This window comes from Rosa chinensis, chromosome 7, assembly GCF_002994745.2.
Source record: "Rosa chinensis cultivar Old Blush chromosome 7, RchiOBHm-V2, whole genome shotgun sequence".
NCBI lineage: Eukaryota > Viridiplantae > Streptophyta > Magnoliopsida > Rosales > Rosaceae > Rosa > Rosa chinensis.
The window spans coordinates 55,567,988-55,595,414 of record NC_037094.1 but is presented as its reverse complement, the minus strand read 5'-3'; the positions used below and the strand labels follow the sequence as shown (position 1 = coordinate 55,595,414).

General features: G+C 39.8%; 1 protein-coding gene and 1 pseudogene across 1 annotated transcript; one reads left to right on the top strand and one right to left on the bottom strand.

Moving 5' to 3' along the window:
* Window positions 1-5,176: 5,176 nt before the first annotated feature.
* LOC112178212 lies at window positions 5,177-8,738 on the top strand (annotated as a pseudogene).
* A 2,295-nt stretch (window positions 8,739-11,033) lies between these two features.
* LOC112178210 (ethylene-responsive transcription factor ERF022) lies at window positions 11,034-11,387 on the bottom strand. Its single transcript, XM_024316396.1, has one exon. The coding sequence runs from the start codon at window positions 11,385-11,387 to the stop codon at window positions 11,034-11,036; it is 354 nt and encodes a 117-aa protein (XP_024172164.1).
* Between the last annotated feature and the right edge of the window lie 16,040 nt (window positions 11,388-27,427).

Here is a 27,427-nt window from a genome sequence, read left to right as displayed (position 1 = left end):
TTCATTTTATATTTCTTGGATCTATAGAAATTTTGAGATGCCTAATGAAATTCTCTAACTTCTTCATTGGTTATGTAGAAATGTATATATTTCAATATCAAGATGGCTGACAAAAAAGATATTGGTCAAATCGACTGTTAGATATGATGATAGGAATATTATATGCATATGGTAAAATTTTAGCCACATCTGTCCTCGATCCACATTTTCAATCAAATATATTCCTTTGTATTTGTTCATTAAAACTCTCACAGAGCAATTTAATTAAGACGAGCTCCTAGTTGAAAATTTGTGCAATAATAGTTGAAGCTTGACCATTAAAGCATGTGCTCGCAAACTATTTGAATGATTCGTTAATATCGTTTTAGAAAAGAAGTTATTTTGTAGACGGTTGTAATTGACTGTTGACTGTCTTGATCAAGGCCTAAAAGTAACAACCACAGACAATGTTAATTTGTTCACATGATTCATAGTACTATGCAGTAAATATACAAGCAATGTCGAATCTTTTATTTCTCATTTTCGATGTTTCAAAATACATGAAATCTTTACGTACCTACTAGTGTTGTCAAACTTTTCAATTAGTTATATGCAAACGTATATCTTCTGATACCAACAATGTGGAGGAAAAAACAATTTGCTAATTTGACCGTTGGATGTGATCATGCGGGATACAATAGCTATGCTGAAACATTTACCCTCTTTGGTATTCGTTTAAGTCTCGGTCCACATGATCAACTATATTTTATTAAACTCAAATACTCGTAATTAAAATTTTATTTAAGTAATATAGGTTTCTAAAGAAAAAAAAAAAAAAAATGAGGTCGAGCTTTTTGTAATGTAGTTTTTTTTTTTTTTTAATAACTAGCATTCCTCCATACATACTCTGTATATGTAACATGTTTTTCCTTTTAGAAAATAAAAAAGAAAATGAACGGAATAAAACAGTTATTGAAAGAAGATAGTGGGAGTATAAAAGTGGGTTGTGAGATTTTTTTTTTTACCCTATATTGTCCCTCAAAAAAAAAACCTATAAGATAATTGTCATATTTACCCTTATAGTTTAATTATTCTCAAAAAAATTTAATCTCTTAGGGTCATTTATGTCAAAATTTTTGGTGTTGGCAAATAAAACCTATTCTCTTAATAATAGTGTATATTAAAATAAAAATTAATATTTTTCTTAAGGACTAAATACTGTTTAGTCCTTTAGTTTTTGACCATAAAACACTTCAGTCCCTGACCTTCTAATTTCACACGTTTAGTTCCTGTACTTCAAAATTTTAGACCAATAGGTCCTTGCTGTCTAAAAGTCGCGGCGAATGATTATTATGCCCTTAGTTCTTTTTTTTAAAATAAATTTATTCATTTCTCTTTTTTATTTATTTATTCTTTATTCTTTTTTCTATTTTTTATTTTTTTTTCAAATAGAAAGAAAGAAAGGGAAAAAAAAACAGAAAAAAAATAAACAGAAAGAAAGAAAGGGAAAAAAAAATCCTTTTCCAAAAAAAATAAAATAATTAATTAATTTTACAAAAAAGAATTGAGGGCATAATAGACATTTCGCCGCGACTTTTAGACTGCAATGACCTATTGGTCTGAAATTTTGAAGTACAGAGACTAAACCTGTGAAATTAGAAGGTCAGGGACTGAAGTGTTTTATGGTTAAAAGCTCAAGGACTAAACAGTATTTAGTCATTTTCTTAAATAATGTAGTTTATTAGAAAAAGCAATTATAAAACAAGCGAAAATGATATTCAAAATTAAATAAAATGTCTACGAAAATATTTTTGCTTCACCCAATGTAAGTGTTATTTTATTTATTTATTGTTATTATTATTTTTTGAAGTCTTATTGATGTAATGAAGAAAAGACAAAAAATAAATAAAAACAAAGAAAAAACCAAAGGAAAAGAACAATGGCAGGAGTTGAACCCACATATCTCCAATTATAACCCTACCCCTTTGCCGCTGTCCCGAGCATTGTCGGTGCTAATCTTTTTACTGGTTTTAATATTTATAGTAGAGTTCGGAATCAGAACCCAGAAATCCAGAATCCCGGATTTGCTTCTATTGATGGATCTGTTCTTCCATTCTTCTTCGACCTCCTCCATATACCTCAGTTTTCAAATCTATTGATTGCTCTATCCTTTGACCTCAAACTCATTTGAGAAGGAAGGCCCGACCTTTCGTTTTCCGGCGGCAAGAAGTAACGATGCCGACCGGCGAGACGCCAGCAGAGGAGGTGGCGAGAGTCGCGGCGATTGGAGCCACGGAGATGAGAATGAGGACTCCAAACCCTCAATTCCCTCCTCCCCTTTTCCTTTGCGACCCGATCAGATTAAGCCCATAATCTGAGAACCTCCTGCTCGATTGCGAGAGCGGCATGCTACGCTTTTCCTACTTTCCAAATTTTACCTGGTTTAATTGGAGAATTTGAATATTTACCCATCTCATGTGTTTCTACCATGTTGACAAAACTTTTTTGGGTTTCAATTCTATTAACGGGCGTTAGTATAGATGTTAGTACCAGTTAGTGCCACGTGGATGAGCTGAATGGCTCAAATTACATGTATGGTATTATTTAAAGGAGTATAATGCCACATGTGCGTCAGTGTAAAAACACTAACGGTGCATAGAATTCTCTTCCTGCAGATGAGATATTGCTTCGCCTGGATGTCTTGGATTTTTTCTTGTTGTGTTCCTATCGAGGGAGAGAATTTAGGGGGACCATTGAAAATGTAGGAGAAGGCGAGACACTTCATTCTCCAAGGCAAAATATGAACCATATATGCCAATAGAGAAAGAGGTGGGCTGACATTGCCAATCAAAATATACCATCCCTTCCTATTTGTTTGTCCTGTCAGATGGAAAAAAATAATAAGAAGCCCTTCTTTACCAGGATTCAAATTTGCTCACCACCAAAGTATTGGTGGTGATACCACCACTCAATACAAAACTGCCACTTGTTATAAAACATAATTATAGTTTATCATGATGTTTTATTAAAAAATTATATTTTAAGTATTCAATTAATTCTATATGACGTGGCAAATTTTAATAGGTTGGTGATATCACCACAAAATAAATGTGGTGAGCAAATTTGAATCCTCTTTACCACTTTAGGGGGTGGGGTGGGGCTGGTTTGTATACAACCGAGGCAAAGTGGTTTATGGTTGAATCTCAGAAGCATTCTTATCATTTGGTAGATCCAAGCCCATGGCCTATTTCGGGTTCACTTGGAGCTTTGGCAACCAACGTAGGAGGTGTGATGTACATGCTCCCATTTCAAGGGGGTGGAGTGTGTTGTGTTGTGGTCACTATGCCAAAAAGTCCATCAGACGACACACTTCAGACGACAGAATCATTGTTTTCTGTCGTCTGAGTTTTTTAGACGACATAAATTTTTTTTCTGTTGTCTGAATATAGACTAAAACCATACTGGTTTAATTTGGAAAAATGGTGAGCATTCAGACAACACATTTTTGTCATTGTAGAAGATGGTGATTTCCTATCTCAAATTTGGAGGGATATCCAAAAGTTGAGAAGTACTTTTCCCTCTCAAATAACCAAACCCTAGTTGACTAGAAAATGTTGTGACATTCAGAAAACATTTAAATGTTGTCGAAGTGTAGAAGTTCTTTTAAAAAATTTTAAGTTATTTTGACTTGTGCTTTTTGATCTCTATCCCTCGCAATTAAGTCATTTTCTCTCCTTCTCACTCTGCTCTCTCAACCCGACCTAGAACCCGCGACTTGTGCTTTTTGACCTCTATCCCTTGCAATTATCCTTCTCATCAGCTGTCTCAGCTCTCTCAAATCTCAATTCTGACTCTCTCGATTCTTCTTCTTAGCCTCTCCTTCTTCTTCTTGGTCTCCTTCTCATTAGCTCGCTTAGCTCTCTCTAGAAATTCGATTGGGATCTTCTAGGCCATGTCGAGTGACCGAAACCCTCAGGGCAACACCAATAGGCAAGCCGGAGGGAGCAAGGGTTTCGCCAAAACCCAAAAGGTCTTCGTCCCCAAAAATCAAGACCAGAATCGTCCCAGAAGCCCTAAATCCCCAAATCCCACGCTCTCTGCCTCCCTCCGGCAATCGCTGTCCCAGTCGTCCAATGCAGAAGCTTCAAGCGCCGCCGTAGAGTAGTAGTAGTAGGGTTCGGATGGGAGAGAGAGGCGAGTGGGTGTCAACCAAGGGAAATTTCGTGAATTGCTTGCCCAAGATGAGGCGGTTACCGCTGGCCTCAGCGCCGATGAAGGTGGATTAGACGCCGTGGAGTCTCAGAGAGTCGTCGATCTTCTCAATAGAGAGCTTTCTCGATTGCTCAAGCTTTACCCTAAGGAATTTTGGAAACAAGGTAATGGTGGATTTGTCTTATCATAATTTGATGAACGAATTGTTACCATTTCTGTTTTCTAAGTTTTGATTTTTGTTTATTGATCTCTGACCGCTGTTGTTCTTGGTTCACATTACTGTCACTGGCTATTGATACTTCCTTGAGTGAATTTTTGGAGAACTTCCTACAGTTTCGTAACAGGGGCTATGATTTCCCTCATCCTGGAGCCAAGGACATGGTGGCAGGGGTCATTGTAGGGGAATTAGAACTAAGCCACTGTGTTTTTATGGTATTGTATCGAATGTAAGTTTAGCTTAAGCTTTGTAATCTATCACGGGTATATTGAAATCACACTGGTATATTGTTTTTCATATTTTTCATCCAATATGCAGATCTTCTAACAGGGATCCTGGTGCTCAGGCTGCTGAAAGTCTCAGTCCGAAAGACCATGAAGGCATGTCTCTCGTCTCTTTAAAATTTTATTGTTTCATTGACATGACAACTCATAGTGTATTACTCTATATCCATTTTATGCTTTTAGGAGATATGGTCTTAGAGAAATAGCTCACTGGTTAAGTTATCCTGGAGATGGTACAATTTGTAAGTATTTCGAGGCGTACTTGTCCCATATTGGCATTCAGGCGAACATATATTCAATGACAGAGGGTGTTGTTTATTGTCGCTTATATTGTGTCCTGATAGTACTTATTTACTAATTCCATATGTAGCTCTTTTGCAGGAGAAGAAGTTGCTTGACTTGCCCAAGTTGATAATACTTATTCACTAATTCGTCAACGCTTCACTTCCGATCAATTCTTCTGATCATTCCATCGATTACTCTTATGGCCACCACTGGGAACAAGAACATCAATGCCAAATTGGTCCGTTCCCAAAACCCCTCTTCTTCTTTTTTTGAGCTTGCTTTGTTTTCAATTTTGCGATTCTGATTGGTCTGATTGTGGGTTTGTGGTCAAGTTCTGATTTGGATCGGTCTGGTCTGTAATTCGATCAGAATTCTGATCTGGGTTTGGTCTAGATCATCAATTAGTGTCGTTATCTGATACGGGTCTGATTTGGTTCTTTGTATAATTTTTTGTTCTTTATGGTTTTGTTGATGATCTAGCTTAGCATCGTAAGGTTTTAAAACCCTGAAAATATGAGTCTGATTGTGTTTGTGGGTCTTGCATAAGGAGTTTGTCTGGAATTGTTGATCAACTGTGGGTTTGGGTTTCTGGATTTGATGTGAGGTTGATAGTTTATGCTTATTAACCAAAGTTTTCTTGTTCTGTGTTGTTGTTATCGTCGACTGTCTTAGTTGTTGTGTACCCTAAGGTATCTGAGGATAATAAACAAGTATTATAATGGCTTTGTTTGTATGTTCCGTAAATCTGTGCTATTGTTTGCTTGGAAGTTGTTTCGTTGGTATATGATTTCTCTAATATATACGCAAATCTAGTTCTATATTAGGTGTGTAAACACTCTTCTTGTTTAGTTTAATGTTTTCTTAGTTTCTAAAAGTTGCATTTTGTGATCGTTAGAGTGATGTTTGATATTGTGCTGTAGGTGCTTCTTGGGGATGTTGGAGCTGGAAAGTCTAGTCTAGTGTTGCGCTTTGCTAAAGGACAGTTCATTGAATTTTAGGTTGGTCTATGAAAAACTTTTGGGATTTTTATAACTTCTTTTTGTTCCAGGATATTGATTTTTATTGTGTGATACTGTAGGAATCGACAATTGGTGCTACCTTCTTCTCGCAAACATTGGCTGTAAATGACGCAACTGTAAAATTTGAGATTTGGGATACAGCAGGTCAAGAGAGGTACCAGAGTTTGGCGCCAATGTATTATAGGGGAGCTGCTGCTGCAATAATTGTGTATGATTTAACTAACCAAGTGAGTCCATTTATCCACATTCTTTAAGTTCTAGATGTAGCTAAACTTTATCTTTTGGTGATGGTGAAGTTGAGGGTGAGGCATTTGATCTTTTTGAGAAGGCAGTGTAATCCTTGAGGTCTGAGGCTAGAGCTGCTACCTTCCTCACTAGGGTATTTGCATTCAAATAGACCTCATCTATTTGTCATACTCGTTAGTGTAGATTACAGCACCAAAACCTATTTTATAGGATTAAGTTAATGAATTTGCACTACAATCTGCAATTACATTAGTTAATTCTAAATCGTTGACATTTCGAATAGCTGGCCTTATGTTTTCTGTCTTGGCTTTCGTTTAATAGAGTAAAAAGGATTTTAGTATTCCTCTAGTTCTAAAAAATAAAATCTAAAAACAATGAAAATATTGTAGTCTTCCTGAGGTGACAATTGTTTATGTGTAACTAAGTATCATTTGAAATTTTCTTTTCCGTTTCATATATTGTTACTTGTATTAGCAGTGACTTTATAGTCCGCCTGTAAATCGTATCAATTGGTGGTGTTTCTCATCTATAGATTATTGTGGTGTACAATTCTCTTGGATGGAAGAGGGATGACACAGTCCGAATTCCTATGAGTACTTCCTTTCTGGTTCCAATCTTAGTGTGCTTTATGTAACGTGGTAGTGCTTCTTTCCATTCATAAATTAATTAAATCTATATAAACAAACAAAGAAAGTCCTGCAAGTTCTCAGCATTACTTATTATGCCAAGTTGCTAACCAGGATGGGGTAACATTCTGCAAAAGCAAAGTTGATAATCACTAAGGCAATTTAATATTCAAAAATGTTTTATTTATTATATTATCTCTTTTTTTTGGGGGGGGGGGGGTGGGGGGAGGGGGAGGGATAGGGGTGTTGGTTGGCTGTGGAACGATTTTCTTATGTATTGGAATGAATCAAGTGATATATACGAAATTGTGAGAAGAATTACCTTTCATAATGACAATGTCAAGTCTTTACCATATATATTGTTGGATATTGTTTAAGTTATTTACTTAAGATCATTGGCAGTAGGTCATCAATGAAGATGTCATTGTTCATGATTCGGAGGGAAAAGAAATTGAGTCATAGCTTCTTCCTCTAGATGATGTCCATGTGGGCTTAAGGAACTACTATGTTAAGGCATATACATTATCTCTGTGCTGAAGTGGCAGGTTCAATCTTATAATTGCTCATGATTGAACTTTGTCAATGGGGGCATACCTGGGGTCTATTTTTGAGTCTAGCAATGGTTAACTGTTGTTATTATTTCTCCTTTGAGGAAATATGTAAATAATATTGATGGCAGGAATGATAGCTCTTGAAAATATTAATTTTGTGTTATTATTAAGTTTTCATCTTAATTTGAACTATGTTTATTGGCTTTCTGATTTCAGTGCATACGCTTTTGAATTCAGGCAATACGAACACTGGATTGCAGTTGCCAACATGAGATCATCAAGATTGGGAATCAAGAAGGGGGGATTTGCAACATATTTGGGATCAGTAAGGTGAGTATTACATATTTCCTTATAGCTTCCTCTCTTGATTGGTTTTTTTTTTTTTTTACTTTTCTGCAGTAGGTGTCTCTTGATTTATTTACCTTAACTCTTGTCTTATAAGTTTTTTAAGCATTCTCTCTAGTTAGGGGGGACTAGTTGTAGCATTGCAATGTGGTCATTAAATTTTTTTTTTTTTTTTTTTGCAGTGCAAGGTTTAGAGTTGGTTAGGGTTTTCTGAAACAAGAATTATTACTTATGATATGATGAATTTTGTTGACCATTCAGAGTTTGAGTTTGAGTTTTAGCATCATAACACAGGGAATAGAAGTTTTGTTTGATGTTAGAAAGGGTTAGAGTGGTTAGTGAAACAAGATTTAGTATTAATGTAAAAACAGTAAGATGAATAAGCAGCCTTTTAGTTTTAACTTGTAATGCAGTAGATAAAGCTTTTGTTTGCTGTTAGAAATGATTTAGTGAAACAGGAATTTATGTAAGATAACATGAGGAATGAACGGACGAATAAGCGGATCTTCTAGTTTTAGCATTGTAATGAATAAAGCATTTGTGTAATGTTTGTAAGATTTACAGTACGTTGGTCCAGATTTAGTGACACAGGACTAGTGATCACGAAGATAACATGAGAAATATGAGTCTGAATATCCTGCTACCTACATCATTATGATTTATGAGTTAGACTTGATCATCTTTGTAGTGCTAGAGATGAAGCTTAATTTTCCGCATTTGTTTAATTTATACTATTGTCTGCAGGAACAATTTCTTGCATGGAGGAATCTTCTCGTTGGTGTCATAAAGGTATAAAATAGTTAAAAAGATGATTCTGAACTTCTCAAGGCAAATAGCCTTAGGATACCATACGTGCTTAATTCTTTATGCCCGATGGTTTTCTAATTTTTCACCATAAAATTGTGATGCAGGGACTTCTTGAACTGACTGGCCGTGGCTTTTTTCTTAAGGTTAGCATTCTCTTGTTATTTTGATCCTTGACATTTCCTTTTGCTGGTCTTCCCCTTCCAATTTCCCGATGAAGTGAGAATTCAGAAATTATTTTTTTTTTTTTCATTTGCTTTCTTTAAATGATCTGGGAAACACCATTAATGGAGTGCGAAGGACAAAAACCAAGAGTGGAGTGCTAAGATAATCAGTAACTAATCTACTGTAATAGTGATTCATTGGATTAAACCATTGTGATCTATAACTAAACTTTTGTCCTTGTTGTCCTTGCAGTGAGAAAGAAAAGTGAATGACTATTACACAGTGGAGAATGTTGATGTACGTTGTCCGGGCAGAGTGGGCGAAGTATGTTCTTAAGTTCAAAGATAACTAGTGTGTAGGTTAATTAGTAGTTGGGGATATGTAGCATCAGCATTTGGACATGCATAGTTGATATATATATATATATATATATATATATATATATAGGCCATATTTTGATTGCAGTACTGCTAGCTATTTTGCTATGTTGTTTAGTTGGTTGTCCAGATTGTATAGTACTTCTGGTTTATTAGCAAGCAGACTGCATGCATATATTTTGCTGGCTGCCCAGATTAGTATATATGGGCCATTTAGAATTGATGCTTATGACTAGGTTTGTGTACATGAGACAATGGTGGATTAATGGAAATTGCAATGAATGATTTTAGATGTGGATTTTATGGTTTCATGAATGCCAATTTTAATTTCCAGAATGCATGAATACCAATTGTAATAGGGGACTACTACTATGTGTTATCTCAAATTGCAAGCTACAACAAAAGCACACCAAAATGTGTGGTTGCAGCTGCATAAAAACAACACAAAAATCAATTGGAAGTCTATTGTCTTTTTGGCATTGGGACAACAGAAAATTGTAGTCTAAAAGGCAAAACAACAACATAAGTTAAATGAAAGTATTGATTAAAGCTTATAACAACAACATATAAGTGTGGTTGGACTTGATGACAGACTATATAAAAGACTTACCATTTGTGGTTCGTTTTATATTCAGACCACAAATATTTGTCGTGTTAATAATATCAAACGACAGTAAATTGTTGTTGTACTGAAACTGACACAACACTTAAATGTCATATAAACATACCCTAGACCGACACTTAATTGTAATCTGAAACACTTTACCACCACAGATAATTGTTGTGTAAAGTCGCTTTGCACAACATTTAATTGTTGTTGTATGCCAGAAGACACTACACATGAGTCTTCATATTTCTTACTTAAAGGCATTCACACTACACAAAACTGTTGTGTTAATGCTTTTAAACCTACATATCACATTGGTCCCGAAATGCAAAACTCATCAGACAACACAAGACTTTTATTTGTTTCTGTCGTCTGAAAAATCAGACGAAAGAAGTGTTCTGTCGTCTGATACCCCCAAGACACGACACCGTACTAGACGACAGATTTTAGTTCCTTCAGACGACAGAACTGTTCTGTCGTCTGATGCACTTTTTGGCATAGTGGGTGGTTGGTTTAGTTAAGAATACGCAATTTCTCTCTAATAGTGATGACGGAAAATTAGACAAGTCACAGCCATCAATTGAAACTTGTCATCCAAAGATTAAAATCAGCCAATACATCAGTCACTCGGTTTTCTTTTCGAGAGATATGTCAAAAACGATAGAAATTTGATATTGAACATTATTCTTTCAGTTGGCAAAGTACTGTGTTGTTTTACCTTTAACTTTAATTAGGTTTTCACTTCTCAAAAAATAATAATACTAATAATAATAATAAATAAATTATTCTTCTCCACCACTAGCTACCAGGGCATCAAATGAGGATATGTAACAAATGAAATTGACATCGAAGAAGAGAGGAGTTGAATTCATGTCATAGGTTTCCAACTTTGAAATCAAGCAAGTCGATTATCATAAGCACTAGCATCACCTCTATGTCTATAAAACCAAAAATATCTAGCAAGGAAGACGAAAAAGCGTCAACGAAATAAGCTCTAAAACCTCTATAGACTCCATCATAATGTACCTTAAGAGCCTCATTCTTACTTCCAAACACCATCTATGTCTAGTTTTCACCAACTCGATCATGATGGGAAGCTGCAAATTAACCTCTCATAAATTCTTGGATTGGAATCGATCAAATTACATTACGAATTGGAAATCCTAGAAACTACTATCAATTGATCGGGGAGTATACAACTAGAACATACATAACATTATTTTGTCTATGTTCTGAATGAATTTGTTGAATGTATATATTGTAGCTAGTTAATTGGCTAGTTACTACATTGTCATTTATATATGAAAAGTAATAAACTAGGAGTCCCAAATGGACTGATGCAAACCATCATCGTGATCATCATAGAAACCCATAGACGATGGCATGTCCTCCCCAAAAAACAAAGCCTCATCACGATGAGACATGTACATGTACTGCAACCACATCTTAGGCGAGTCCAATGGCGACTCATTAATGGCCTGAATTTGACTCGGCGACAGTCCCACGGTCACTCCCACAGTCACCGGCGCCGCACCACCACTCGAACCACCAGCCACCTCCGCCGATACCGACCCCATTGGCAGTCTCCTAAACCTCATTGCCGCCTCTTGAGCCGCCAACTGCACGTCCGAGGGACTCGAACTCGCCGGCCTCAGAAGACTATCAACCATTTCAGGGAAGTTAAGCGACACCCCTGGTCCTCTGAGGTGCAATGTCGCCGCATCCTAGGCCGTGGCCGACATTTCGGGGGCCTCGTAGCTTCCTAGCCATATCCGGGTTTTCTTTCACGGTTCCTGGATTTCGTACACCCATTTACCCCATTTTCGCTTGCGTACGCCTCTGTACTTGGGCGCAGGCTCATTATGCATGTGGTACACACTACTACAATCAACGATCTAACGGCTCTTACATCTAAAGTTTTAAGACTTCAAAATATTGAATTTTCACTAGAAACACAATCACATAATGTGTATCGATACATTATATATGGATACATTAAGTAGACTAGTTTAAAGTACAGGTAAACTATCTCGATTCAGATATAAATTAATTTGAGATCAAGTCAAGCTGGTTTACTAATTAATACACAGATCAATCTACCTCTGTTATTTGATGAATCTATGCATTAATGTATCATAGAACTTTTCATCACATTATTACAAAATAATGAAGAACATTAGAATATTAATTGCCTAATGAGACCGTTCCTTTATTTATTAGAATATTAATGTATCATAGAACCCCATTTTCGCTTGCGTACGCCTCTGTACTTGGGCGCAGGCTCATTATGCATGTGGTACACACTACTACAATCAACGATCTAACGGCTCTTACATCTAAAGTTTTAAGACTTCAAAATATTGAATTTTCACTAGAAACACAATCACATAATGTGTATCGATACATTATATATGGATACATTAAGTAGACTAGTTTAAAGTACAGGTAAACTATCTCGATTCAGATATAAATTAATTTGAGATCAAGTCAAGCTGGTTTACTAATTAATTAATACACAGATCAATCTACCTCTGTTATTTGATGAATCTATGCATTAATGTATCATAGAACTTTTCATCACATTATTACAAAATAATGAAGAACATTAGAATATTAATTGCCTAATGAGACCGTTCCTTTATTTATTATAATTAGCGAGCACCGAATTACATATTTAGATGGCAATGGTCATAATCTCACCAAAGTGACAGATTTTAGTTCATTGTTACTTCATTTTGCAAGCAAAACCTAAAGTCATCACGTCTAATTAGACAATAATTTAAGTATAATTTTACCTAATTACAATACATCGGAATGCCATTTTGCGTAAACCTTAACAGTTGGTCTTTAGTATCCTTACCGATTTGAACAAATGTCTAAATAAAAGTTCTACATCATCACTTGGACGATTGCATGACTGCAGGGTATAAGAGCCTCATATTCTCCAACACATTGACACTATTTATTGGTACTTAGAAATTAGAATAGTAAACTACTGTTGATGTTGACTTGTGAGTCATGTTGTGTAAAACAAGTTTGCTTGCATATAATCTTGTAGAAGAAGGAAACTTGGAGGACAAGTACACTTGGAGAACAAGTTTACTTGAAGATCAAGATGTGTAATGTAGTAGAGTAGGGCTTGTATATATAACCCCATTTACACCATTGAATCAATATGAGAAAATTCATCACTCACAAATATCTCTTCCTTTTCATTTCATATTTTGACTTGGTATCAAAGCTAAGATCCGAGAGGACTTTGTCTCTTTGTTTTTCCTTCATTCTTCTTTCCTCACACTCTGGGGTAAGATCGTTCCTTCCTCTAATTCGGAGGTTAGGATTGTTCTCTATCTTTTAGAAGGTGAATTTTATCCTTATAAAGTCGAGCTTACTCGCCCAACACCACTAGGTCCATCCAATTAATGCGATGTCTAGGCTAAGGATCGAATAAGAGAAAGATAACCGAAAGGTTGAAAAGTGAGCATTGCTCCACCAAAATCTTAACCCTCCTTATCTGGCCGCATTAAAAGGAGTTACCGAAAGGTTGCGCGATAGGCAACACCCAAGGATAAGATTTCTTTTCTCTTTACTTAGGAAGTACTGCTACTTCTTGACTAGTCGATTAATCCCTCTCGACTTGTCAAACATACCTTCTGTCTCAATTCCGCTGCATATTGTTTTTTCGTCGGTATTCCAATGGCTGGCCCTGATGCTCCACTTCTAGAAGGAGGGAATACCAGCAATTCCGGTATTCAACAAGTTGAAGTCTCAGTTCAAAAACCAGATTCTTCATCAGGTTCATTCGGAGGAGCAAAACTAAATGGACCTGGGAATTATAGGACATGGAAGAAGATGATTTCCGCTCACCTTTGTGGAATCCATAAGATGGGTCATGTCACTGCAGGTACCATTAAGGCACCGGTGAATGAGGAAAGTGAAGAGTATATCAAGTGGGAAGATGCTGATGGACTTGTACAGTCAATTCTGTACAAGGTCATGACTGGTAAGGTGATCGAATTAATCATTGGTTGTGATATTGCTGCAGAAGTTTGGAAGACGCTCAATGATCTCTATCTGAATGAATCTGATTTTTCCCAGATCTATGAATTGTTGTGCAAGGCAACAAGGATGAAGCAGGATGGGCAAGCAGTTTCAGTGTTCTACACCCAGCTGAAAAACATTTGGGCCGATATTGATCAACGGCGACCAAACAAATTGAAGAATGCTGAGGTATTACTTGGTACCAAAAGGAGAAAGAGTTGGAGCGTGTGCACCAGTTTCTGAGTGGATTAGATGATAGACATGACTGTGCCAAGGGAGAGTTGTTGCGTCGGCAAGAGCCGCCTTCCCTCACTGAGGCTCAGCAAGGTAGCACAAAGGCAGCTCATTCTGAAATCTCCAGCCTAACAATCCAAGCTAAGCCCCCTCGGGCTCAAGGTCCACCTCCTGGCTTCAGTACACCACAATCAGGATTACATCTCATGACTCAGGGTTCTTCTCCAGGCAGGTCTGTATGTCAACATTGCAAACTGACTGGACACACCAAGGAGACTTGTTATAAGTTGGTTGGGTACCCTGCTGGATACTTCAGCAAACCCAAACCAACTGAACCTCGAGGTAGAGGAAAGGCAGCTGTTCATCTTGTTCAGAGTTCAGAGTACTTTGGAGTCGCTGGGCAAGATCATACCACAGGCAATGATGGCCCTCCCTCAGTCTCATTGGTTGCTAGAGGTACTGGTAAGATTGGTATGGCTTTAAAAATTTCTAACTTTGTAGGTTCAGATACTTGGATTATTGATTCTGGTGCTTCAGATCATATGACCTATGATAAGAAGTATTTCATTACCTTATCCACACCCAATATGTCATATGTTACAAATGCCAATGGTGAATCATTTCCTGTCTTAGGTATTGGGTCCATAAGAGTCACACCTACCTTAATATTGCATGATGTATTGTATGTACCAGACTTGTCTCACCACTTAATCTCAGTTCCCCAATTGAATACTCAATCCTTGTGCTCTATGACATTTTTTCCCATGTATGTGGTGTTTCAGGATCTTCTGACCAGGGAAGTCAATGGTAAGGGGTATATGAGGGGGAGATTGTTTCATCTGGATCAAGCTTATGCCGGGGAGAGACCAAGGAAGAATGTCCCAGTTGCTTTGACTTTGACTTCTAGAGAGCTTAATGAAGTCTGGTTATGGCATAGACGCTTAGGGCATCCTTCATTCAGTGTAATGCGTAAAGCTATGCCCTCTTTATTTGTTGGCATTGATGAGTCGTCCTTACATTGTGAAACTTGTGTTTTGGCAAAAAGCCATAGAGTCAACTACCCATTGAGTCTTTCTAATAAAAGTTCTATGCCTTTTGAGATTATTCACTCTGATGTGTGGGGGCGGGCCTTCTAGAGAACTCACTGTTTCTGGAATGCGTTATTTTGTCTTGTTTATTGATGATTGCACTCGATTATCATGGATAGCATTGCTTAAATCTAAGGATGCTGGGTTTTCTGCTTTTCAAGCCTTTCAAAAATTGATTCAAACACAGTTCAATGGTCATATCAAAGTTTTTTGTTCTAATAATTAGGGGGGGGGGGGGAGTTTGTTAATCGTGATTTTCAGGAATATTTCCAAGAAAAAGGTATAATCCATCAAACCACTTGTCCTCAAACACCTGAACAAAATGGTGTGTCTGAGCGTAAAAATCGTCATCTTCTAGACATAGCACGAGCATTGCTATTTGATGCTCACATGCCCAAGTATCTTTAGGGTAAGGCGGTTCAGACTGCCTCACATCTTATTAATCGTCAAATCGTCTTCCTTCCAGTTTTTCGTTCTGATAATTGGGGGGGGGGGGAGTTTGTTAATCGTGATTTTCAGGAATATTTCCAAGAAAAAGGTATAATCCATCAAACCACTTGTCCTCAAACACCTGAATAAAATGGTGTGTCTGAGCGTAAAAATCGTCATCTTCTAGACATAGCACGAGCATTGCTATTTGATGCTCACATGCCCAAGTATCTTTAGGGTGAGGCGGTTCAGACTGCCTCACATCTTATTAATCGTCTTCCTTCCAGTGTTCTTCAGGGGCGCATTCCCTTTGAAGTCCTGTCAACCCATGTCTCTATTCCTTCCTTCCATAATCTTCCTGCTTCTGTCTTTGGTTGTGTTGCCTTTGTCCATATACCAAAAAATCAGAGGTCAAAGTTGGATGCCCGAGCTCTCAAATGCATCTTTCTAGGTTATGGTTCTCATCAAAAAGGCTATAAATGCTACCACCCACCTACACGAAAGTTCTATGTCACCATGGACGTGTCATTTTATGAAGATATGTGTTATTTCTCCCCCAACAACACCACTCTTCAGAGGGAGAATGAGTTTTTTGAAGAGATGTTTGTTGGTGGAAAGTTGAAGATGAATAAAGACGCAGAACAAGAGAGTACTGACATCCCGAAGTTGACTAGTCAATTTCCCAAATTGACCAGTAGATAGGGGGAGTCGACCAATCGAATGAAGAAACCGGCGAAATGGGTAGAAGTGTACTAGACCAATCGAAGGAAATTCTTGACCAGTCGATTTCTGAAGAGGACTCTATTCCAGCTTCCCCCTCATCTGATACTTCACCCCCTAATGTTGAACTTTCTGGTCAAGAAGCTCCATCTCAAGTATGTCCAGTATCTTCACCAGCTGGTAACCCTGTAGAGTCTGTATCTTCTACTTATGTGTTACCTAGTAGGACTACCTGTGGTCAACCAGCAAAAAAGTATGAACCTTCCATAATTGCTAAAACCAAATATCCAGTAGCTAACTTTGTGTCACACCATAGGTTATCTAAACCTTATGCATCATTTGTGAATCAAATATCCTCTGTATCTGTTCCTAACAAAGTGCAGGAGGTTTTGGGAGACCCAAAGTGGGCCAAGGCATTGAAGGAAGAAATGGAGGCATTAGAAAAGAATCACACATGGGAACTTGTACCACTTCCTCGTGGAAAAAAGATTGTTGGGTGTAGATGGATTTTCACTGTCAAACATAATGCAGATGGCACAATAAGTAGGTATAAGGTGAGGTTGGTGGCTAAGGGGTTCACTCAAACATATGGGATTGACTATGATGAGACTTTTGCTCCGGTAGCCAAGATGAATACTGTTCGAGTATTGTTGTCAATTGCAGCTAATCTGAATTGGCCACTTCATCAATTTGATGTAAAAAATGCTTTCCTTCATGGGGAGTTAACTGAAAAAGTATACATGGGTCTTCCTCCTGGATATGCATCAGATACACATGATGATGTTGGTTGCAGATTGAAGAAATCCCTTTATGGGCATGGTTTGGCAGATTCACTCAGTCCATGAGATGCTTTGGATACAAGCAGAGCAATTCAGACCACACCTTATTCTTAAAGCACCAAAAGGGGAAGGTAACTGTGCTTATTATATATGTGGATGATATGATAATAACAGGGGATGACTTGGTAGAAATTGAAAGTCTTCAGAAGAAATTGGCTTCTGAGTTTGAGATGAAGAATTTGGGAGATTTGAAGTACTTCTTGGGGATTGAGGTAGCCAGGGGGAGAGATGGCATCTTCTTATGTCAGCGAAAGTATGTGTTGGATCTCTTGGCAGAGACAGGTATGTTGGATTGTTCTCCAATTGACACTCCAATCGAGCAAAATCATAAACTAGCAGAATATCCTGATCAGGTTCCAACTGATAAACCAAGATACCAGAGGTTAGTGGGACGCCTGATATATTTGTCACACACTAGACCTGATGATGCTTATGCAGTTAGTGTTGTGAGTCAGTTTAGGCATAATCCAAGTGAACAGCATATGGAGGCAGTGGTAAGAATATTGAGGTACTTAAAGTCAGCACCAGGAAAAGGTTTAATGTTTTCTAAATGTCAGCACCTTGATGTTAGTGGATATAAAGATGCAGATTGGGCCGGTTCTATCACAGACAGGAAGTCTACATCTGGGTACTTCACCTTTGTGGGTGGAAACCTTGTTACCTGGAGAAGTAAGAAGCAAAAGGTTGTTGCAAGGTCAAGTGCTGAAGCTGAATATAGAGGAATGGCACATGGAGTGTGTGAACTTCTGTGGCTACGAAATTTACTTCGAGATTTGGGTTTTAAGCCTAAGTCAGCAATGCAATTGTACTGTGATAACAAAGCAGCTATTGACATATCAGATAATCCTGTACAACATGACCGAATGAAACAAGTGGAAGTTGATCGACACTTCATTAAGGAAAAGATAGATGCAAAGTTAATCTCCTTTCCTTTTGTTCCAACCGAGGAGCAATTAGCGGATATACTTACCAAAGCTGTATATAGCAAGTTGTTCCATGACTCACTAGGCAAGTTGGGTCTTCGTGACATTTATGCCCCAACTTGGGGGGAGTGTTGACTTGTGAGTCATGTTGTGTAAAACAAGTTTGCTTGCATATAATCTTGTAGAAGAAGGAAACTTGGAGGACAAGATGTGTAATGTAGTAGTGTAGGGCTTGTATATATAACCCCATATACACCATTGAATCAATATGAGAAAATTCATCACTCACAAATATCTCTTCCTTTTCATTGCCCGCGCGATGCTGCAGCTATATCATTTATGCATTGTAAGACATCAATTACAAACATTAGATGTATTATATAATGGAAGATAGTATCGTTTTACATATTCCAAAATCTGGTATCTTGACCAGATGTGTATTTACGAATTTTAAAATAAGAGATGCTAACCAACTACTTTAGCAAAATATGATTAGACTAGAGCACAAATTTTATATGTTTGCAGTTTGTTAACGTTAGTGATCCGTGGGATCTCTAGTTAGCTTTAGAGAGAGAGAGAGAGAGAGTGACACGAGATGTATAGTGGTTCGTCTCCCGCCTTAGCGGGAAACTACGTCCACTTGAATGTGTACTAGTGTGTCGAGCCTTGCGGCCTAACAAGATTACAAGAGATGTAATGGGATTGGATTGAATGAATCAATCCTGTTTAGGTGGGAGGAGGCATTCCTTTTATAGGTGAAGGAAGCCATCTCCTTTACATGGTTTTCGATGTGGGATAAGCAACAACTATTTATAGTCTAGAAAGCCTATTTGTGAGGGCATGTTGGCAAGGCCGGGAAGGTGGCTTCCCGGCGACGGATTTGCGACTTCCGGATACCGTAGCGTAACTTAAACATAGGGCTACAAGATGCATGTCTTGGTTGGGCCTCACCATGGCTTGTGGGTGTCTCAAAGAGGGTTTTACTTATGCTTGGTGATGTAGTAAATACTCCATATTGTTGGAGGTATGTACAAGTCCCCGAAGTCCCCAAGTAAGAGGAGCTTCTTGGTTGGGGAGTTATAATCATGAAGTTACCAAGCATAAGTAAGCGGGCGGCACGGAGCCCCTACAAGTCCCCGAACTCCGTAAGCAAGAAGAGACTCGTAAACCTGCACAACAAAGACAAAAAACAGGCATATGTAGAATGCTCGTTGCATTGGGCAACAAATGTGAGTTGCATTGATATGCGTTGGCATATATGAACGTATGGGGTGCGTGATACATGTTGATGCATATACGCGAATGGTGCCAAGTACGATCGATTATGACGTACAAACTCGAGAACGCGTATGGTCGTGTGAGCGTATGGATTGCATATGATAAATGTAAGTTGCATGAGCGGTGCGAAGGTAAGCGTTTGTAATTCGTGAATGATGAATACGTGAACGCTTGTCTGTTTGGTTTTCGCTCGTATTAATGGAACGCGAAAAGAATTTGATTTGTCGCGGTCGGTAAACGACAAATGGTAGAAAAATTCAATGTTCCATTAACGTGTGGTGTGTAGAGTAGACACGACCGTAAAGCTCGAGGATTGCCGGGAAGGCATGAGCGGAAAGCTCGTGAGCGGGAAACTCGGGGTTGCAGGGAAGGCATGAGAGGAAAGCTCGTGAGCAGGAAACTCGGGGTTGCCGGGAAGGCATGAGCGGGGAGCTCGTGGGTTGCCGGGAAGGCATGAGCGGAAGCTCAGGGGTTGCAGGGAAGGCATGAGCGGGAAGCTCAAGGGTTGCCGGGAAGGCAGGAGCGGAAGCTCGGGGTGCCGGGAAGGCATGAGCGGGAAGCTCGTGGGTTGCCGGGAAGGCATGAGCGGGAAGCTCAAGGGTTGCCGGGAAGGCATGAGCGGAAAGCTCGAGGGTGCTGCGAAGGCATGAGCGGTAAGCTCGTGAGCGGAAGCTCGTGGTGCCGGGAAGGCATGAGGGGGAAGCTCGTGGGTTGCCTGGAAGGCATGAGCGGAAGCTCAAGGGTTGCCAGGAAGGCATGAGCGGAAGCTCGGGGTGCCGGGAAGGCATGAGCGGGAAGCTCGTGGGTTGCCGGGAAGGCATGAGCGGAAAGCTCGTGAGCGGAAGCTCGTGGTGCCGCTGAGGCACTAGGGCGAAAAGTTCGGCGGTGCCGCTAACGGGTAGCTCGAGGTGATACCCTGAGGCATGAGCGTGACCTTTGCTAATTATGCTGGGCTGTATGTACAAGTCCCCGAAGTCCCCAGTCAAGGAGGGTGTTCTTGCGGGTTGATACCAAAGCGTAGCTTTGTGCCGTATATCAAGCATAATTAGTGCGAGTGCGTTGTCCATCTAGAATTGGTTGGAGCGAACGCTTTTGCCCTTTCGGGTGGGCCCCTGCCAGGCTCTGCGAGGAGTCCCCCACTCCTGGCTATAGACCTCCGGATGGTCGGAAAATTGTTTGATGAGGGGAGCTGCGCGGAGCAGAGGGTGTTGGGTAGCGAGCTCAATCTTTGGTACCCAAGCGTCGGGGTTAACTGCCGGATCAATGGCTGCCGTGGGCTGTGTTAACTAGTCCCTTTGCTATTTCTCGGAGGAGAAACTTGACTGCAATGCCGCGTAACGGTCATTGTCATTATAAGGCGTTGCCTTACCGCTTGGCGGTTGAATGAAAAATGATAAACACATAGAGCAAGTGATAATATTTTGTTCGAGTGTCCCATGTTTATTTAATTGAGTTGCAATTAAAAATAGAAGCATGGCATATGTGTATAGCATGTACTTGTAATGTGGATGCTAATATCATTTTTGCATTTTTTGTAGATATGCTAAAGGATCATTGAGATCGGTATGTGAAGCATGGCATATCTAGTACGTGAGATCTAGAAAGTGTTGCCAAATCTACGAAATGTTGTAGGCATGCTTAAAAGTTATGGAAGCATGTAAAGATATATCAAGTGTGATATTCTATAAGCATGCTTAGAAGTAGTAAAAGCATGGTATTGGCATGGCGGTAGCTCAAATTGAAAGAGCGTAAAATGTAAGATATAGTGACTTATCTTATGCCGATTTGGAGGTTAGCGGAGTTGGCCGAGCATGACGGTCTATTGCTTGTGGCGGATAAAGTACTCCGATAATACCCGTCAACTCGTAGTTGAGGTTTGCATGGTTGATGGAAATAGTTGAATTTCCTTGAAACAAAATAGATGATTAATATGTAGGTTTGTAAAGTCCACATAAATAATTTGCATATGTACTTTGATAAAATTTTAAGCAAAATGTATAAGCAATGTTGTTCCATTTGTGGGCTTCTACCATGAATTTCAAAGTTTGGAGTGAACAGCTCAATTGTATGGGAGAAATAAGCAAAGCCCATTTGAACGTGTTCATAATATTATTATGAGCATGGTAGCATGTGTCTAGCAATTAAGCTATGGCCGTGTGCAGGCGTACAGAAACATAAGCCAAGTTCAATTATATGTGCCCATGGTACTATAGATATGGTAAAGTAGTTTGTGTGAGCAATGTGTCCAGATGAGAGGTTATGTGCTTGTATGTGGCACACAATTATTGTACTTGTAGTTGACACGTGCAGCATAGATAAGAGCACAAACGTGTGCACGGTTACAATGGTGCGTCATGTTATAACAAGTATATAAAATCATGGTCTAATTGCAGCACGTAAATAACCAACATAAAGCATATGCCTATTAATGCGTAACAGGTGTGCACAGGAGACAAGCATAATTTATATGTGGCATTGCATTAATGCATAGCAATGCATAGCAGATCATGCACATATTTAAATTATGATAGACAATGCTTCAGTTCTGTCTCCTGTGGTGTGCAGCATATTTTAGTATATAGAGTGCTAGCTGTGCATAAGGCAAAGTAATGGAAGCAAATTTAGGCTGTTGAGATAGTCATTAATTAAACATGACGTGAAGATGCATGTCAGTTTGACATTTGGGCCCAGCTAATAGCTACGTGCGTCATGCTAGATGTATATATATTTATACATGTATAGTTCACATGACTCTCAACCTCTGCCACATGCATAATTGTAAAGTTCCATCCTATAATTATGAATTGGATACTTAGCTCAACACTTTGTGTGTGCATGTGGCCATAGTTGATGGAAGTGGAATATAAACATAAATATATGTGGTGTATGTGTCGGCAGGTGTCCCATGCAGCAAAAGTGTATGTGGCCATAAATTGTGAGATAAAGCAGAAGCACGTGGTGCTTTAATTATATATGGAGGAACACTTAGCTTTGCCGTAGAGATGGAATTGCTATTATGGTTGGGTATAGCGAATATAGCCCAGATACCGCTGACCGAATGCTTGAACGCTCGGAGGCCACCGTAATTGATATCCATCGAGCATCATGGTAGTGAGCAAGGGATGGGTCTTAACCCGGATCAAGTGAAGATGCAGGCATGGGGATGAATAGAGCATTGTTTAGAGGTGATAATGGAGTTGCCAAGGTGCCCAGAGTAGATGATGGATAAGCTGGGACATTAGTGGAGCTTGGATGGGGCCGACGGAGCCTTGTCCAGTGGTGCTCAACGGAGGAAGTTGGGCGGTGGTGCCTCAGCGGAGGAAGTTGGGCGGTGGTGTCCAGCGGAGGAAGTTGAGCTGTGATGCTCAGCGGAGTCGTGGCCAGAGGTTGTGAGGTTCTGGGACGTCGATAGCTAGCGGTGGAGTTCAGCGGTGTACAATAGCTGGTCAGCGGAGCTTGTGGGTCAAGTGAGTACGAAGCCTTGGTGCTCACTCGGAGCTCTTGGCTGTGGCCCTAGTTGGCGGAGGGTGGTGGAGACCTGGACCGGACTGCAACCCGTTTGATGGTAGTTCTGCGGTGTACAGTCGGCGGTGCACAGTATGGCGGTGCTTGCTTGGCAGAGGCTAAGCAATGAGCCGAGATGTCTACTGGGTGCCTAGAGCATACTTTTGGGGTCAGCGGTGTACAGTCCGGCGGTGTATAGTTATGCGGAGCGGAGCTCATTGATGGAGTGGAGCATGGTCAGCGGGGGATGCTGGAGCGTCGGAACTTTGCTAGCGGGAGAAGCGCCGCTGATGGTGCTTAGCGGAGATAATCCGGCGGAGCGGAGCATTTGGCCGGTGAGTTGGGCGGTGGTTCCGCTTGGTTCCCAGCTGAGGGAGTTGGGCGGTGTAGCCTAACAGTGGTTGCTTGACGGAGATAGTCCAGCTGTGTTGCCTGGCGGAGGCTGCAGGCGAAAGTGGCTAAGTGGCTGGAGGAGGTTTTGCCGCTGGTGTCTCCTAGCGGTGTTGTAGCTAGCTGACCTGGTGCTCAGCGGAGGTTTTGGAGCTGTTGAGTTCAACGTTGACCATGCACCCAAGTGTTGACTTGGAGTGGATTGTTGACTCGGTGCCCAGCGACGTTTTCCATGGGAGGACCGAAGCTAGGAGGGCGGAGCTGCAGTTGGAGGGTGCCCAGTGGTGCAGCCCAATCAGCGGTGTAGCAGTGGCGAAGCGGAGGAGTTAAGCGGAGGACCGGTTCGGCGGAACACCAGTTTGGCGGAGCACCGGTTCGACGGATCACCAGTTCGGCGGGGATGCAAGTTGGGTGGAGTTGCAGCTTCGAGTGTGGCGGAGCGGAGGTCTGCCTGAGCCAGCGGAGGATGTGGCTGGAGGAGGGAGCTGCAGCGGAGGAAGGAGACAACGCAGCAAAGAAGAAGATGGGTGTCCAGAAAAAATGTCTGGGTGCCCAGTGGAATTTTTGCCGCCCTGAATTTTTTTTATTTTTATTTTTTATTTTTATAGTTGGCGTTGACCAAGTGAATAGTTCAGCGTTGACCTTTTTTGAGTTGGGCGTTGACCAAAAGTTGATCAAGCCTTGATGGGCGTTGACTTTGCCTACGGGTGTTGACCTACCCCGCCGGGCGTTGACCAGCTCCGCCGGGCGTTGACCAAGCATTGACCGGCCCAAATGGGTCAAAGTTCGTGGTAGGTGACGAAGCCTTTGTGTGTCGGCTTCCCACAGACGGCGCCAATGTTAACGTTAGTGATCCGTGGGATCTCTAGTTAGTTTTAGAGAGAGAGAGAGAGAGTGACACGAGATGTATAGTGGTTCGTCTCCCGCCTTAGCGGGAAACTACGTCCACTTGAATGTGTACTAGTGTGTCGAGCCTTGCGGCCTAACAAGATTACAAGAGATGTAATGGGATTGGATTGAATGAATCAATCCTGTTTAGGTGGGAGGAGGCATTCCTTTTATAGGTGAAGGAAGCCATCTCCTTTACATGGTTTTCGATGTGGGACAAGCAACAACTATTTATAGTCTAGAAAGCCTATTTGTGAGGGCATGTTGGCAAGGCCGGGAAGGTGGCTTCCCGGCGACGGATTTGCGACTTCCGGATATCGTAGCGTAGCTTGAACATAGGGCTACAAGATGCATGTCTTGGTTGGGCCTCACCATGGCTTGTGGGTGTCTCAAAGAGGGTTTTACTTATGCTTGGTGATGTAGTAAATACTCCATATTGTTGGAGGTATGTACACAGTTAGAACAAACTACTTTACATTAACTCCTCAAAAGTGTCCTCGGTTGATTCTGTCATGTTGACTTGAATACACATTTACGCAAGCGTACGTATCGTTGTCAAGATAGGGAAATATTATGTCCAAAGTTTATCGTACCACGGGGATTAGTGGCTAACCCACAATCCTTGGGTGGTCGGAACTAAAGTCACTAAGCAAATAAAGGAAATAAAACAAATAAAATAAAATAAAATAACACTAATCTAAGGCATCAAGCCCTAGCAATGCTCGGTTTTGGTTCTCACCAAAGCCTAATCACAACTAAGAGCCTAGTGATGATTATCTACAATGAGTCGAAATTCAATATTTTGAGAGATAATTTTATATTAACAAAATGTAATGAAATGTAAAGCAATAAAAATGCAAAGAAATTAATAAAAGCGTAAACAATATAAATGGGAATGTCGGGTGCTAGGGAGGATCCTTCACCAAATCTCATGTATCGGAAGCTAATCTAATATAGATGCATATTTCCTATTTTGGCGATAGTCGTATCCAAGGCGGTTCAAGGCTCAAGGACCGAAATTCCCTTTCATGATATTCCTACTCCGGTTCAAGGGCCGTAGGGACTCACTTGGCATGAATTAGAGCCGGTTCAAGGGTCACTAATTCACATCAAGAGGCGTAGAGATCGAGGAATTAGACTACTAAGCGACCCGCCCGCGCAATCACACAACGGGTGTAAATCACCATGCTTATAACCCCTCGAATACGAAATTGAAGGTTTCTAGCTTAGTAATTAGAGGGAGTCAAGCCCCTAACTCCATCCTAGACATGCTCAAAATACACACCCTAGAGTTGACTAGGCTCCTAGACATGCATTTTAACCCAACAAAAATAGATATAAGCATCCATCATATGAAAATTGCATCATTACATTAAATTAAACATCTTTTACACAAAATTTGGGTTAGGGACACAACCCTAAAACCCAACAAGAAAATTACTCACAACCCATAATTATGAACATCAAAGATACAAAATTCAAAGGGAAAAGAGTATAGAAATGTAGGAGAAGACAAGGATAGTCACAAATAGCTAGGAAGCCAACATGACTACTCTTGAATTATAACTCCCACAAAATACCCAAATCTTAAATCTTGTGGAGATTGAGCTCTTGATGAATTCTTTGAAGCTTTGGGTGAGTAAATCCTTCAAATCCCTAAAATAAAACTAAAGAAAATTAAAAAAAATGATGGAGGGGAGAGAGAGAGAGAGCAGCCCAAAAGGGCTGCCTCTGTTTTAGGGGTGGTGCGGCAACTGTAGGTGTCTCAGGTCGGCACTGTTCTGGAAGAGAGTGATTATCCATATATATGGGTGTGGCTGGTTGTGATTGTAAGGAGAGAGTGAGATAAAGTTTGCACGTGTGGGGTGCATGAGGAAGGGAAAAAAGGATATTTCGTGATGGCTGCCACGTGTCCCCATGCAATTAGTTCAAAGCAATTAAGCAACATCAATGATGCTTGCACGTCATAGCTGGGATTAATTAATCAAATCATGGTTAATTAATCAAATCATGGGTTAATTAATTAAGCCAATCATCAATTAATTAAGCCACTAATTAATCAATTAATAGTTTCTTTTCTTCATTCTTTTTCTTCCTTCTCCGGTCTTAAAGCATAGTGGAAGACATCATCTTGAAATACTCGAATTCGGCCTCCTCACTCATGTTGATCATGGTTGACAACTGTTGACTTTTCGTCTCCTTGTCGAAAACTCTAAATTGTTCTAAATTTGCACCATTTTCTTCTAAAATTCTCAACTCCGCTTATTTGCTACAAAATAAATAAAAATAGATTAGTTATATATTAATTGACATGGGGATTGGCTTATTTCTAGTGTTTTAGACATGATTACACGTATATAAATACGTGTAATCACACCCCCACACTTGAACTTTGCTTGTCCTCAAGCAAACTAAATGAAACAAAATCCAAAAATCTACTAACTCACAAACATTAAAATAGTGTAGTATTAGCCTTTCCAACCATAACCCTCAGAGAACTAATTATGTACATGACTATGAAGTCGACAAAGCATGACATAGAAATTATAAATTTGTAAGGCAATTAAGATGCACATGTAAGAAATGCTCAAGTATATGCATGTGTTGACCATGTGTCAAATCAATCCACCATAATTAAATAGGCATATAGAAGACCCGACAAAACCCACTAAACTCACATAGGTTCACTAAATATTACTGCTCAAGTGTTTAGGGGCTATATGTATTTCACTCAAAAGCAATTTCACAACATGCGTCGCCATAAGCTAGCTCTTCGATCTCATCTCCGCTAGGTAACCCACAACATTCAAGATCAAGAGGTCTTTTATTTGGTTGTAATGGGGCCAAGGGCAAGTGGCTAATAGAAATGAAGGATAGGGAAAAACAAAGTCCATGAAAATCGGTGAAGCAACTCTCTCTTGTAGAGATTTAAGACTTTTGCTTTCGAATGCTAAATCACTCACTCTAATCCCAATGTACAACCCACACTATACTACGTATATTTTTTTTTTTTTCACACAACTTACTACTTTTTTTTTTTCTTTCTACTTTTCTTTTCCTTGAACTTTCTTGATATTTTCACACCTTTTCTTCTTCTTCTTCTTGTTTTTTTTTTTTTTTTTTTTTTGGAGAACTTTCTTTTCTATACAAATCACTCACCCCCACACTTATTCTTTTGTAACCTCACACTTTTGACTTTTTCTTTTCTTTGGAAGCACTCAAACATAAAGTCATTCTCTCGAATCGCTTCATCAACTACCATGGAAGGGTAGGATAAAAGTATTTAGGCTAGGTAGGAATTTGTGGTGGTAAATGAACAAAAAAGCTAAATATATAAATAGGCTCAAAGTGGCAATCTAGTGGTAAATATTTTTTG

What these genes read in the sequence shown, in the direction of transcription:
- LOC112178210 (XM_024316396.1), bottom strand. Translation starts at nt 11,387, where the DNA reads ATGGTTGATAGTCTTCTGAGGCCGGCGAGTTCGAGTCCCTCGGACGTG.